Here is a 14,488-nt window from a genome sequence, read left to right as displayed (position 1 = left end):
TTGCGTCAGGAGCTTCAGCGTTGCCTTGTGGGAGGAGAGATTGATCTCCTTATGCTTCAGAAGCACCATCTGTGTGAGAGCCGCATTCGGCGATGTGGTCAGATTTTGCGTGGACAATATGATACCTTTTGGTCAGCTGCTTTTGGACCTGGAGGCATCCAGGGTGGGGTATGTATGACTATTGCGGATTCATTGCAGCAGGCCATTGTGGGCAGAGGGATTATTGTGCCAAGCAGGGCTCAGTGGATTACTATGCAGGTTCAGGGTGGCCTTGTGGGCTTCCTGAACATCTATGCGCCCAATGTGGCGAGTGCTCGTGCAGAGTTTTGGTCACAGATTGTTGAGTCTTTGCCGCAGGCTGACCATTGGAGTGTAGGAGGGGACTTCAACATGTTGGAGGACCCTTCTGACAGGATTGGAGGCAGCCATGCTACTGTGCATGGAGTCGAGTTAGCAGCTTGGGAGAGGTTGTGTATGACTTTGAGGGTCTCGGATACATGGCAGCACTCTGGCTTTGTGAGGCCTCTAGCCAGTCTTGCCTTCTCTAGATCAGACCGCAGAGTGGGAGGAGTGAATCTATCGCGGATAGATCGCTTCTACACTAGTGACCACTTCAGTGACTTGGGAGGATCAGTGGGCATCCTGGCAGGGACATCCTTCTCGGACCACGCACCAGTGATCCTCACAGTGGCAGACAGGCACACGAGTGGGAGCACGATGCTTCGCATCCCAGAGCGGGTCTTGTTGGACTCGGCACTCAGAGAGAGGGTAGAGGCTCTCTAGACAGAGGGCATGGATAGCAAGGTTCCACCTGCAGACAGAGTGGCCTTAGGCCTAGCTCAGCTTAGCCACTTTTTTCTCCAGGAGTCTCTGGCTCGCCGGGCTGCAGCGAGAGAGGAGGAGCAGCGTCTCAGACGAGGCATTGCTCCACTACAGAGGATGCAGCCTGCAGGAGCAGCATCCAGACAGTCCATGGTTGGAGTAGCAGTTACAGTAGGCTCGACAGAAGCTTGCTAGCACAGAGGAGAGGCGTCATGAGTTTGCCTTTCACCGACAGGCATCTCAGTGGACTCAGGTGGGTGACAGAGTGACAGGTGCTTTCTTTGAGATAGTGGGACCTCGGCACTCGCATGCCAAGGTCAATCAGTTGAGGAGACCCGATGGGTCAGTTGCTTGTGAGCCCAAGGATATGCGTGCAGTTGCTACTGACTTTTATCGTGAGTTACTGTCGGCTGAGCCCCAGTCAGAGCGGCAGGATCCATGCAGGAAGCAGGTTTGGGCACAGATGCCTTGTCTTGTGACAGAGGAGATGCGTCAGAGGCTAGAGATGCCACTTCAGCTTGAGGAGCTGCACACGGCTCTTAGGGCCCTCCCTCGTGAAGCTGTCCAGGTGAGGATGGGCTGACTCCCAACTTTTTCTTGGAGTATTGGGACCTGCTTGGCCCAGAACTTTGTAGTCCCTTTCAGTACATTTTGCACACAGGAGTGATGCCTGATAGCATGAGTGAGGGCCTGATTTACCTCATTCCAAAGGAGGGTGGCTCCTTGGATGAGATTCGACAGTGGCGCCCCATCACCATCCTCAACTCAGCCTACAAAATTCTTGCCAAGGCTCTGAGTTTGAGGATTCAGCCACTTTTTGAGAGCCTTATACATGGGACTCAGACAGGTTTTGTCAAGGAACGCAGTATCCTTGACAACATCTTCACTTTCTGGGAGGCTTCTGCCCTAGCACGGCTCCATGGGGAGGACCTTGTGATTCTTCTTCTCGATTTTGAGAAGGCATACGACAGAGTTGACTGGGACTTTCTTGAGGGCACTCTACGCAGGATGGGCTTCTCAGATGCTTGGATCAGAGGGGTGTCAGCTTTGTACAGACAGGCTCACAGTCAGGTGCTTTTGGTAGGAGGTAGAGGTAAGCGCTTCATGCTTATAAGCTCGGTTAGACAGGGCTGTCCTCTTGCCCCCTTTCTCTTTCTGTTCTATGCGGAGGTGATGAGCAGATTTTTGGTGTCACAGCAGGTTGGTCTACGGGGCTTAACACTCCCTATTCGGGGAGATGAGCTATTGGACGCTGAGTTTGCCGATGACTCAGCCTTGTACTTAGAGGGCCAGGAGGCCAATCTGCACAGATGTGAGCAGGCTTTGGAGACCTTCTGTTGTGCATCGGGTGCAGTGATCAACTGGAGAAAGACAAGTGGCTTTCTCGATTGGCAGTGCTCCTGTGCCAGATTGGATGCCAGGAAAGGGTTTCAGGTGGATTCCCCCAAGGATTGCAGTTCGGTACTTGGGTTGTCAGGTTGGTTTGGACTTGTCCCCCGAGCAGCAGATTGCTCCTCTTCTCCTGTCCATCAGGAGAAAGCTCTTACATTGGAGCTCAGTACGACTAGTAGTTGTCACATTCGCTCGCTGGTAGAGTAGTAGTTGCCAACCAGGTGTTGTTGGCGACTATGTGGTACATCACTTCTTGCTGGATCTTCTGGAGTTCTTGTATCAGCAAGGTAGAGAGGCTGATCAGGAACTTCCTTTGGTCAGGTCGTGACACTCAGATTGCCCGAGCCAAGGTGGCTTGGTCGGTCATCACACTTCCTTGTTCTCAAGGAGGGCTTGGGATCATTGATCCAGCACAGCAGAGCAAAGCCCTTCTTGGGAAGTTCGTAGTCAAAGGACTTCTTCCAGGGGAGGAGCCCTGGAAGGAGTTCTTGCTGCAGAGGCTTCGTGCCAGGGTCCTCAGTCAGGAGGCCCTTGGCAACCTTCAACCAGATGGATCTTTACAGAGTTGCGCCGAGTTGGTTTGAGCAGGAGACTGGAGGACCGCTTCGCTGTGAGTTTGCTTCGATCTTTGGAGCTCTTACGGCGTGGTCTGGAGCAGAGACAGCCGACGTGCACGGAGGAGCGCCTACGGCAGCCCCTCGTGTGGAACCCCATGGTTAGCACTCAGAGAGGCCACTTGGTTGGTAGTCGGCCTCATGTTTCTTGGGGTCCCATGGCAGCAGCTCCAACGCGCTCTCTAGGTGACTGGCTAGAGTTCACAGGTTTGTCAGAGGAGGTGCAGGGTTTCCAGCTACAGGGCATGAGAGGGGTGCAGAGCATGTGTAAGGACATCTCAGAGTCGGTTCCAGCTGAGTGGCTCACGCCTCTCGAGCCAGTAGCACCCCGGTGGATGGGAGCCTTCACACGACTGGAGGTTCTCATTTCAGTCAGTGCATGCTCAGAGTCTGTCTCAGCCCTATTCTTCGAGCTTCAGGGTGGGGGACGACTACAGCGAGTTGCAGTAGAGGCCCCGCAGGTAGCAGAGTGCTGTTTTCAGAGGATCCGAGTAGTGGGCATCTGTGGGAGGACCTCATCATCGACCCTGACCCAGCAGTCCTTGAGACAGGACATTGGAGGCTATGGGCTTGGGAGTGTTTCCGCTGGCACGAGTACAGTGGGATCCTGGTGAGTGGCTATGGAGGGACCCCTTCTCTTCTGCAGACCACCTAGGAGTCCCGTTCTTCCAGTACATTGTTCGACTGGGACGTCATATACTAGCAGCACAGAGAGAGGCCCTCCCCGCTGTAGCACGTCATTGGCAGGAGGAGGGTCTCACAGTCGAGTTCTTGGCAGACTTTTGGGAGAGGTTGTGGGACTCCAGACAGCCGAGGCGAGTCACCTTGTTTCAGTGGTTGGTCGCACATAGAGCCACAGAAGTAGGGAGCTGGCTAGTGCATAGTGGTCTCTCGGCCACATGTGCAGCTTGTGACCATTTGGTGGAGAGTCAGCGTCACTGTCTTTGAGACTGTCCCTCGGCCCAGCAGGTGTGGCTACGAGTTCTTCGGCTGATGCCTGCTCTCTCCACGGCTCGACAGTACACTTGGGGGGCAGCGGCCTGGTCCACCCTCACGGGCCCGGCACTTCAGTTTGAGCTATCTTCCACCAGCAGGATGATAGTGATGCAAGGGGGGCGACCTACACTCCAACCTGCTACAAAGCTTACTCCACAGGAGTGGTGCAGTGAGAGAGAGGAGTGTTGGGAGCTCATCAGTGGCCTGACACTTTGGTTCATCTGGCGAGCCCGCTGTTTCCGCATCTTTGAGGCTCGCCCTGTGCCACCAGCAGAGACTGTTCGTGACTTTTGGCTAGAGCTGATCCATACTCTCAGAGGACAGCTTGAGGGACTACAAGTCAGCTCCGACCGCATGCGGGAGCGCCGCGAGGCTTTCCTTGGACTCTGGCGCCCTGGGCCTTTCTACACCATAGTCCAGGGGGTGCTCAGATGGCACTACTGTCCACCTGTGTGGCTCTTCCCTCCTCCCATCTCTTGATTTAGCCTCATTGTATATATGCTTTTTTTTCATTGGGAGAGTCTCCCCATCATGCTTGTTGTAGCCCTCTCTGGCAGAGGTGGTTGTAGCCCTATGGGCAGTTTTTATTAACTAATAGAAGGATCTTTTTCTCGGAAAAAAAAAAAATCATAAAGTCATTGTTGGGATAAGTATGAGACATTGTCCTCATTTTTGTAAGCACTGAGGTAAGGAAGGTAAAACTGTACAAAAATTTGAACAACAATCATACAAACATACATACAAAAGAAAAGGACTTTACTTCAGCAGTAGCGTGGAGTACGCAATACGAATGTTTTGTTTAGTTGACATATGGCAGTCTGCAAAAAGATCCAAGATCTGCATTACATTCAATCAAAAAACTTCAGTAAATCCTTCAGCACAGAGCACTGAACTTTATGAAACTGCAAAAAAGCAAGTCCACCACTCAGTCATCTATTAAAATACATAGGTATATGCAAGAACATGCCAAAATCACTAGAAGTACACTTAACATTCTTCATTTAACAAACTATAAAGCCAACAGATCCACAAACGCCGTGCCAATTGAACAATATGGCGTTACCGCAGATGTCATCGCACTCGCCGGCATGCATGCACACGGATATACCAGACACTAACACCAAGGAATTGTTCACATATCTACAGCTTTTATGCACATGTACAAGCAGTATAATTATGTCATGTATCTCATCTCAGAACAACATTGCTAACACAGTTGAGCCATGGTAGTTGAGTCGTAGTAAATGCCAGCAGTCCCCCAGACGAATCCAGTGACATGATAAGAAAAAAAAAGTTGTGACGGCGCTCATTTTTTTAAGCGCTGTGTAAGTGTGGTTTAGACAGATATATCGCCTTGATTGCATTGATGACAAACATCTGTTCAGGTCTCTTTCTCTTCTTTCCCTTTAAGTTTACATGCAACCACTATAACAGTGATACAAGATAGCTTTCATCAATGTTTAGAAGCGTTCTCTGGTTAAACTCAATGTCTGCAGGTTTGTAGCATAAATAACATTTCACCTCTTGCCCTCCCTAGCCTCGTATGGGGTTGCACCTTGACAAAATGCTGACCAATAAGAAAAGGGGAATCCAACTAAACCACCAACCTCACTGCGACTGCTAGAAACCCATTTTTTGAGAATGGAATGCCTGAAGCAGTTGACTGCAGCACGTATGCCCATCAGCTGATTAGCATCAGGAGGCTCACATGCTCTCTGTAGACAACGTTTTAAAATGTCTGCAATAAGAGATATTGTAGAGATAAGCTCAGTAAGATTATGATGAGAACAAAAGAAAACATCTGATTAGTAAAAGTACCTTTTCCACTCTCTGCATATTGTGCGCACAAATCAGCCCCTTTTGGATGAAGAAGAACCATTCTTAAAATATCAATCACTGTCACAGCAATGGGTCACGTTATTGCCGTCAATGTTCAAGTATTACCCCTTGGATGTCCCAAGCAGATTCTCTAATCTCAGAAGGCACACATGCATACACAGACATTTGCAGCAATGTTTTCGGTGCCCTAAAGGTAAATCTTTCACAAAGCTACAAGTTCCATACTTCACCTGGAAACAGTAGAGATGATGGCCATGCCAAAAGCAACTTCTGCAGCGGCAAAAGACTGTCATCCGTTAAATTGCTTGTATGATAATGTGTTTCATCTTTCAATATTGAGACTGTCGCATGCAAATTCTTTAGTTCCTCCTCATTTAGGGCAAGCCCTTTTGTACCCTGCAAGAAAAATGCCATGATTTTAGAATGGTTTGGTTGAGGAAAGCATCTCTTCAGCCAAGAGACTTCCATATACCTCATCAGCTGCCAGAGATGAATTGAATGTCTCCAGTTTCTTGATAATCCCATCAAATTGAGCAGAATCGAACAAAAGCATACCTTTCTGCAAACAAAATCACAGCTTCCACGGTGCAGCCTAAACTGATTTGTGATTTCTGAACAGCTAACTCAAAAACTAAAATCACAGCATTAGAAAGGTAACCTTAGGAAGATGCTTCAATGTGTGAGATTGGGGTGCATTCGAAATGGATGGACCTGCCCACGATAAGGCAAATAACAAGATTGCATCAATGTTGACAAAAGATTTGTTATGCTCCAAGGTAATGCTTAGACGTAAAAAGTTTGATACCATTCATCCAGGAAGGCTGTTGTTGTGGAACATATGCATTTCCTGCTTATAGAAAATGATAAGTAACCATGAATTAGATTTATTGTTGTTCTAATATTCCTTTGATTGGGGGAACAAAATCAATTATCCCCTTGAAACGATCAAGCAAGCTGCCTCAAGCAGAAAATGTCTACAACAAACGATTAAATTTAATAAGTACTTTCTTTGGTGCTCCAACATTGTACTATTCTCCGTCTACATCCTTTATCTACTCTTTCTCAGATCGCCCAAGCCCGGTTGATCGCTTTTGGGGGTTGTGTTTCTTTCCCTGTTTTACTTCATGTTTCAAATTTTTAAGATAGGAAGGAGATTATTCGATGTCTGCAGCTTGCATTCGTGATGTTGAGCAGTCAGTGGGGCTTTTTGCAAATTGCCCCTGCAGATGGAGGATGTCCACTTGTTCTGCTGAGGACTGGCTGGTCCCTTAACAAGGTGGTAAAATACTGCAACAACACCACAGCTTAACTGAAAGCAGCAGACTGAACTTCAAAAATAACAATTGAGAGTCAAGACACAGAGGGGCAGAGTTCCCCCCTCGGAAGCAATCGGTGGTGGTCGTCCTCACAATTGAAGCATTGACCTCCTTGTATGGGTCACCCATCACACTGGCCATGTTCATACAGATGTCGTTGACACTAAACCCCCAGCCATGATCGGTGTCCTAGACTAGATCGCCTCTCCTATGACGAGGACATCACATAAAATCTTCAAAATCCAAGGTAATGGTCTCATAGATGGTAAACTTTTACCATGTTTCCTATCACCTCCACCAGATATACATCCTAACATGTACTCAATGATGTAGCATGTCCTTCACAAGTGTACTCTAATTTCAGCATATTCTTGAATTCATGGCAATGTAATTAGGAGCTTGCCATGGCATACTAAGTAACTGCATTGTTTCGTACTGCTTCCAGTGCTGTCACAATTAGAGGCCAGAGTTTTCCTGTCTCGTTCAGTCCGGCAGGATGTCCCTTGGCACTCTTAAGGGTCATACCCAGGGTCCCTAGACCATTGAACAGAGCTTTTACGGAATAACATAGCCTTTGATAACATCAAACACCTAAATATTTACTTCATGAAATGCATTTGCTCAAAACAACCTGTGTACAGAATGAGGAACACAAAGAAAGATATTGCCATGGAGATAACACCATACAATGCGATGCAAATTTTGAGGACAGATCAAAATGTGGAAGGAAAAAAATAGCTTGCCTCCGGTGTAAGGATCTGAAAAAGACGTATCAACAACAGGGACATTCTGTCCTGTATTCTGCAAAATAAACTCAACCACTTGCTGTCGATATGTCAATGGAAGATCTTCATGTAGCAGCCATTGATCAGCAACTGTGTAAGGATTATCTGCCACAGGTTCCAATCATTGAAGTTTACAACTAACTGCATGCTCTCAGCAAAATGAAATAAACTATAAAGTGCAAGAACTTAACACAACAGCTTGAGCGCTATTGTAAGAAAAGCCTGTTTTATGATCACCAAAATCGACACAAAACTGGGGGGGGGAAAAAGAGGACATGTACCTCCTCGATTATAAGGCAGCTTTCGTACAGGTGCTCCATCTTCAATATCAACATCGAACACTACAAAATAGAAAAGATTCCAGCACAAAAGCATTTTATTTACATGCATGTGTGCATACACACCATGCAAACTTTGTTTCTGAGGGTTGTGGATCACACACACACACACAACATAAGCATAGCAAAAACGTCCTATCAATGTGTGTCAACATGTCTGACAGAAGCCGGTAAAAGTATCCAATATATGACCCAAAAAAAACACAAAGATTGTACAAGACAAGCATCCAGTTCCCCAACCATCTAGAATTATAACTGCTAATGTCATTCAGAAATCCTTCAGCACATTGTGCAGACATGAGATAGCGTACCAAAATCATACTGTTGCCCATTGAGTGATGGTCTGCCTTCAAAATTGCCAGGCCCATCAACAACTTCTCCAATCTAAAACCATTTTAAAGATGTTAATACCTCAGCACAATAATAAAGACAACGGAAAAAACATGAAATACGCAAATACCTTGTCCCAGTTGTATTCTTTTGCATTCCAACTGTATGCAACACCATTGTCTCCTTCTCTGATAACTTTTGTTTGACCATTTTTAGTTCCTGGTAAAATCAAAAAGCAGAACCAGAACATAGCATGTATCACTTTTGATGTATATTGCACCGTAGGACTGCCACAATCCAAAAGAAAAAAATGCAATTTGGCAGCTCAACCTGGCTGCAAGAGAGCGTCCCTGCCTGGTAGATCTTGTATTTTTACTCCACCCACCATCTTTCTGCATGAAAATTTAATGTCAAACTGTATCCAAGCATCCTTAAAGCTGGCTCCAAGCACTTAACTTACGTTTGGGTTCTCCAAGCAGAAAGGTGAGCTTCATACGCCTCCATCTCCTCTACTGAGGCATGTCGTGAAGGATCCTTAGTCCATACACGTACAACTCCATCAGAGCAAGCCGTGACAAGATCACCAGTAGGAAGAAACTTTACATCCCAGACACAGCCTGGATGCTGTATGCTTTGGCAGCATGTTCCATCTAGTGATCCAAAGTTTTAATTTAACATATGGATTTTACAATTGAAGCTGTATATTTTAAAAAGCAACGTCCTGCAAATGCGAACAACGAACCAATAAGGTTGATAAAGAGAAAAAGTACTTTTCCAGATTTTTGCAAAGCAGTCCTCGCTTCCAGAGGCCACATCCCCTGATGAGTTTGCAGCAACACAATAGACAATAGCAGTGTGCCCAATCATTTCAAGAAGAGCATCTCCATTCACAGACCATAACCTGACAGACCTGAAACAAACAAAACCAAGATACAAGTTATGTTAAAGCATGGCAAATGGCCAACGAAAGACAATTTTCAATTTCCAAAAGAAAATGAAAATCTATATCTGTACCTACAATTGAAAATAAATAAAACATACAAGCTATTTTCAAGCTCAAAACAACTCGGATCTACCAACTTAATCCTCTACGTCACACTAGTCATACCCGTCATGAGAAGCAGAGAGAATTCCAACATTCGGCATGAATGCAAGTCCTCGGACAGTATCTGTGGAAGACAACAAGTAAGAAGAGAAAAACCATCACATGTGCTTTTAATGATGTGGAAGTCACATCGTTGATTAAGCATAGTCATGTTTGTCCGATTTGTGGAGAAAGGCAGCAGCGAGTTCATACACATGAATTGCAACTGGCCTTGCCATAAACCAATGGCTGTGTTATCAAGAACTTACACCACACAAAAAAACAAGCTCACAATGTGCAACCAATGTCAGGATTTAGATGACTTTGAAAGCATGCTTGGGTAAAACTCTTCGTTACAAAACTGAATTGCATGAGGATATTTCTTTGCTTCATTTGCCCTATGGTGGCTTTTTCGTGAACTTAAGATTTTCTGTTAATGCAACTACTACTTGATTGTAATAAACTTCATCTTTAAATGCTCAAGGCAAACAGAGAATAAAAATGTCACTTGGACAAACTAAGCTTAGAAAAATTTTGGAGCTGCATCCAGGGCCATTTTTTGTAAGATCTTAAAAGACACAACAAACCACCAATTTATATTCATACAGAAGGATAACTAGGAACCTTTGGCCATGCCAAAGGTGTAAAATGCATAGCTCAATGAGGTAAGCTTCTTAGTTCGCCAAACAAACGTCTCTAAAACAACCAAAAGTCATTACAACTCTGACAGCCAAATCCTTCTGGTCACTGGTCACAAGGAATCCCATCATGATTGGCCCATGAGCCTCCTCCAAAACCATCACGAATTTACCGGATGAAGATCAAGGCAAGGGACGTGGAGGTGAAACAAGACCACATGCGAAGGCAAAAAGAAGTGGGAGAAGTACCATTTTCAAGTACAGCATCAAAACGAAACCACATAAGAATTCAGGCACAAACCACACATACCAGAATGCCCTAAAAAAGTCTGGATACATTTTGAACCTCTCCACACTTTCACTGTACAGTCGCTCGAACCTGCAGATAACCATTTTCAAAGATTTTAATTTTGCAAAAACCTTCAAAACCATCAACATGCAAAGCTGGAAAAAATGTTCGCATTTTGCAATACCTGTAATCATTTCGCCTGAGGGAAGTATCAAGACTGCTTGAACAGGTCCTTGATGTCCTTTCAGAACCTCCACACATTGACCCTTTCTCCATCTTCGAACACTCCTGCACTGTGCATATATTAGCAACGACAATTGCAAGGGCATGCAGATGCTCAGCTCAGAGTTAGCAGTCAACTTGCCCAAAGTTTGAACCATTTCTGCAATGGCATTGAGAAAATACCAGTCTTGTGAAGCAGACAAAATGTCACCCTCCGCATCCACCACAAGACTGGTCACTTGAGATTCGTGCCCATGTAAAGTGTGTATTGGCTTGGAATCTTGTACGTTCCAGACAATAACAAGTGTGTCCAATCCTCCTGAAGCGAGTCCACCTGCAGGTAATTGATCATTTGGTGAAATCCACACAACAGGACCAACAAAGCTTGTGTGTCCAATCATTGTTTTCTCCAGTGCATAGTTGTTCTGATCATCTGGCCCCCATAGACGCACTGTACGGTCACGAGAGCCTGTGGCAAACTTGCCCTCTCCACAGACTCCAATTCCACGAACCTGTCCATATCAATAGTTGATTTCTCAGTTTTCTCTAACGAAAGAAATACTGATTGCTATCATACCCAGAAATTTTCTTTTTACAGCCTCTCTTGAAGCAGGGTTATGTGACGTAGAGCTACTTTTTGAGAGAAGATATTGATACCAGTATTTTCACCAATAAATATTCTTCGAGCGTGACCCATGATCCCATTACAGTAACCTTTGTAGCATGTTCTCAAATGCATTAGGAATCGAGTTTCAGTACAAGAGAAAATACTAATCACTGGAACAGAGAAAAGGTGCAGCTTACACAAGTATATATGACGTATAAATTCAGCAAAGTGAAATGCTAATCAGTATATTATCTTGGACAATCATGACCCTGTGTATCATATGAAAGATCCTAATGTGCTCCCTTCTTTTTGTGAAGAGGGTTATCCCGCATGTGGCTTACAGTCAGCAGTCAAGTACTTGATACAACTGCCATATCTTAGACTAATGCACATCTGCATGTTATACTGGGGTATTTGTGGAGAACACTGTTCTTGTTCATCATTGAAGCATCCTATTGTATTCCCTTCTTTCTACATAAAGAATTATGAGCATGTGATTTACATTTAGCAGTTAAATACTTGACACAACTGGCACACACGCAAAAAAAGAACAAATTTATGTCGGGCAAGTGTGCTGAAAATGTAAGTTCTGTTAAAGCTTGAACCACTTCCATGCTCTTTCAGCTCTCTGCATACTGAAAAGATATGAACAGTACTTGATGACTTTCCAGATTGTGTTGATCGTATTGTTTTTTACATCAAACTAACGCTGATATAAGCATGTGTGTATTACTAGTAAAAATCCTCAAAGCAACGGAAATTCACCGTGAATTTATTGGTAAAGGCAAAGTATCTCAAAGACAGTCGAAGTTGCAGCTCATACATACCAGGCTAAGAACTGAAGTGATTATCGAAGAAAAATTTTGGAACAAGACTTGGTGAGACATAAGGAGATTTACAACATCTCCAAACCATGGTTTTCCATACACCATCAAAAGCAGACTAGTACAAAAGTATGCACGAATCCATGCAAAACTTCATCTACCCACAGTTCCTTGATAGCTTGGATATTGACAAATATGCAAAAGGGAAGTATAGATGGCAAATGGATCTTGCATACCATCAACCCCTTGGATTGGAATTGTTCGAGTTTTGGTACAAGGATTTAAAAATCTGGTGGACTTCTACGTTATGGAGCTAGCACGGTGTGATGCTTTATCGGGCATGCCTTGGTTTTACAAGTAACACTGCAAGCTCGATGCTAGAGATAAAAGATTACATATAGACAGAAATACAAGGAAATATTGTTGGACATGAGTCTGACAGCAAATCTAGGAGCAAGGAAAACTTCCAAACAAGTTCCAGCATCAAAGGATTGAGGCCATGAACAATGAATTATGTTACTTTTTGCTATATGAATATCTCTATAAATATGAATGAATGACTGATGACCTAGTATGATCAATGGCATGCTTCCGTCAAACTAGTAACTATTCACTTCGGTGGCTCCCCAAATGGGTTTGGATGAGCGATCGCATCCAAAGACTGGCCTTGGGGTCTTCTCTCTGTCGCTTGATAACCACAATTGAGAACAATTGCTTTGATTTTAAAGGGCAGTTTATGACAAGTGAGACACAACTGATCACTTAGTGTATGTCCGACCAATCACCCTAGTAGTGTCAAAGTAGACAATGCAGAAGCGTAGAGATAGAGAGAGAATGCACGAGAGAGAAAGTGTCACAAATTGCTGACGTGTCAAAGCCTTGAAGAAGGGAGCCGACTTGCAGATGCCGGCCGAGGGGCCTAAACCCTAAGAAGAACAAGTAACAGAAGAAGTCCTACCAACTTACGAGGACCCCGTCCAATGGGGCCCCAAGTGACATAAAGGATTAAAATAAAGCAAGACCCACACAGACAGGAAAAACTGATGACGTGGCAGATTTTCAAAAATTGCGCTGGCATGATGACGTAGCAGGCTGTACGGATTTCCGTGTTTTGCGATGGCTGATGATGTGGCAACTGTATTGATTTCCATAAATTACGCTAGCAGCTTTTGACATTGCTTTTTGGACCAGAAGCTTTTGAGTTTTGAAGGCTTTTCACTGTAACTGCTTTTCAGGCCAAGGGCCTTTAAATATGAGGTTAGGGCTCATTCTCTGGCATGCTTCCTTGAGAAGGTGAAGAGTCTGAAGTACCGGCTTGTACTGTGTTGATGCAATATAAAGAAATACCGAAAGGGGCGCCAAGGTTTGGGGCCAATACTCTCTGGGGTGGAATTTCGCCACTCCGTGTCGCGTGTCGTCTCTCTCTTTCAGTTCAGTTGTTATTGAAGTGGAATTTCGCCACTCCGTGTCGCGTGTCGTCTCTCTCTTTCTGTTCAGTTGTTATTGAAGTGCTAAAAGTCTGTTCTTTTCTATTGGCACGTGGTGCCTGTCTTGTGACAGTGGTATCAGAGCATCAGGCATGTGCTTTTCTGAAAGCATACCGATCCTACCAAAGAGCAGACAGAGCAAGATCGCACTTTTAAAGTTCATTGGAAATTTTAGCTTCGTGCTCCGACCTTGGACTTATTAGCCACTCCCACCCTTACTTCATCGCTCCCGTCTTCACCGCTCATGTCTTACAGGGCATAAGCCATTAAGATCACTTGCAAGAGAAGGATCCAAGATTTGTTTCAAGTTGCTGTTTTTCTCAGAGACAGTACCATACAGAAGTCTATAGCTACCAAGCCGCACACTTCCAAGGACTTGGCAAGCTTTCAAGAAAAAAAATTTGCCCGAAGTTATATGGTTTCTGACATCTTCCTTCGGAGTGCAACTTCTGGCAGAGTGGGGTATCCTGAATGCTTGCCATGAAACCCTAGTAGATTATAGCTTGAAATTTCTCAACATCTCTCAGTAGATGTCTCTTCACGAGCAGATGAACCTTGGAGATCCAGTGCGATTGCTATCTTGGGACTACCATCGCCGCCAACGAAAACACTCTCTCTCCAAAAGCTGATGGATCATGCTGTGCTCGGCTACGACCCTATGGAATGAACCTAACCCTAATTTTTTAGTGCAGGTTTCAAGATGGAAAGTCATTTGACTTTTCCAGCTCGACTGATGTCGAAATTGCTTTTTAAGTTTGAAATCTGTTTGAGAACTTGTTTGGTGATCCTATTTGGAATTTGTTTGAAATGGATGGTATCTGTTTTGAACCTATCTTGGTGCTGATTTGAATTGCTTGACTTTGGTTTTAATACTAGTTTCAACGATTGGTGATTTTACTCCCGAG

At 44.8% G+C, this 14,488-nt stretch overlaps 1 protein-coding gene across 1 annotated transcript in view; it reads right to left on the bottom strand.

Annotated features, from left to right (window-relative positions):
• LOC147420899 (transducin family protein / WD-40 repeat family protein) overlaps positions 1–14,488 on the bottom strand; it is a 74,138-nt gene that overhangs the window by 22,789 nt on the left and 36,861 nt on the right. Inside the window, exons 2-19 of the mRNA XM_086504318.1 lie at positions 10,849–11,177; positions 10,628–10,731; positions 10,465–10,533; positions 9,541–9,601; positions 9,203–9,342; positions 8,893–9,082; positions 8,763–8,824; positions 8,563–8,651; positions 8,414–8,486; positions 8,046–8,105; positions 7,723–7,869; positions 6,469–6,510; positions 6,322–6,374; positions 6,136–6,222; positions 5,894–6,059; positions 5,643–5,720; positions 5,432–5,562; positions 4,585–4,661 (exon numbers count right to left, since the gene is read on the bottom strand). Coding sequence (XP_086360444.1) covers positions 4,585–4,661; positions 5,432–5,562; positions 5,643–5,720; positions 5,894–6,059; positions 6,136–6,222; positions 6,322–6,374; positions 6,469–6,510; positions 7,723–7,869; positions 8,046–8,105; positions 8,414–8,486; positions 8,563–8,651; positions 8,763–8,824; positions 8,893–9,082; positions 9,203–9,342; positions 9,541–9,601; positions 10,465–10,533; positions 10,628–10,731; positions 10,849–11,177 — 1,958 coding nt within the window. The remainder of the gene's footprint in view (positions 1–4,584; positions 4,662–5,431; positions 5,563–5,642; positions 5,721–5,893; positions 6,060–6,135; positions 6,223–6,321; positions 6,375–6,468; positions 6,511–7,722; positions 7,870–8,045; positions 8,106–8,413; positions 8,487–8,562; positions 8,652–8,762; positions 8,825–8,892; positions 9,083–9,202; positions 9,343–9,540; positions 9,602–10,464; positions 10,534–10,627; positions 10,732–10,848; positions 11,178–14,488) is intronic.

Source organism: Adiantum capillus-veneris, chromosome 28, assembly GCF_014529385.1.
Source record: "Adiantum capillus-veneris isolate H3 chromosome 28, ASM1452938v2, whole genome shotgun sequence".
Lineage (NCBI taxonomy): Eukaryota > Viridiplantae > Streptophyta > Polypodiopsida > Polypodiales > Pteridaceae > Adiantum > Adiantum capillus-veneris.
Note: the sequence above shows the minus strand (reverse complement) of the source record. Positions and strands in the feature narration are given on the sequence as shown.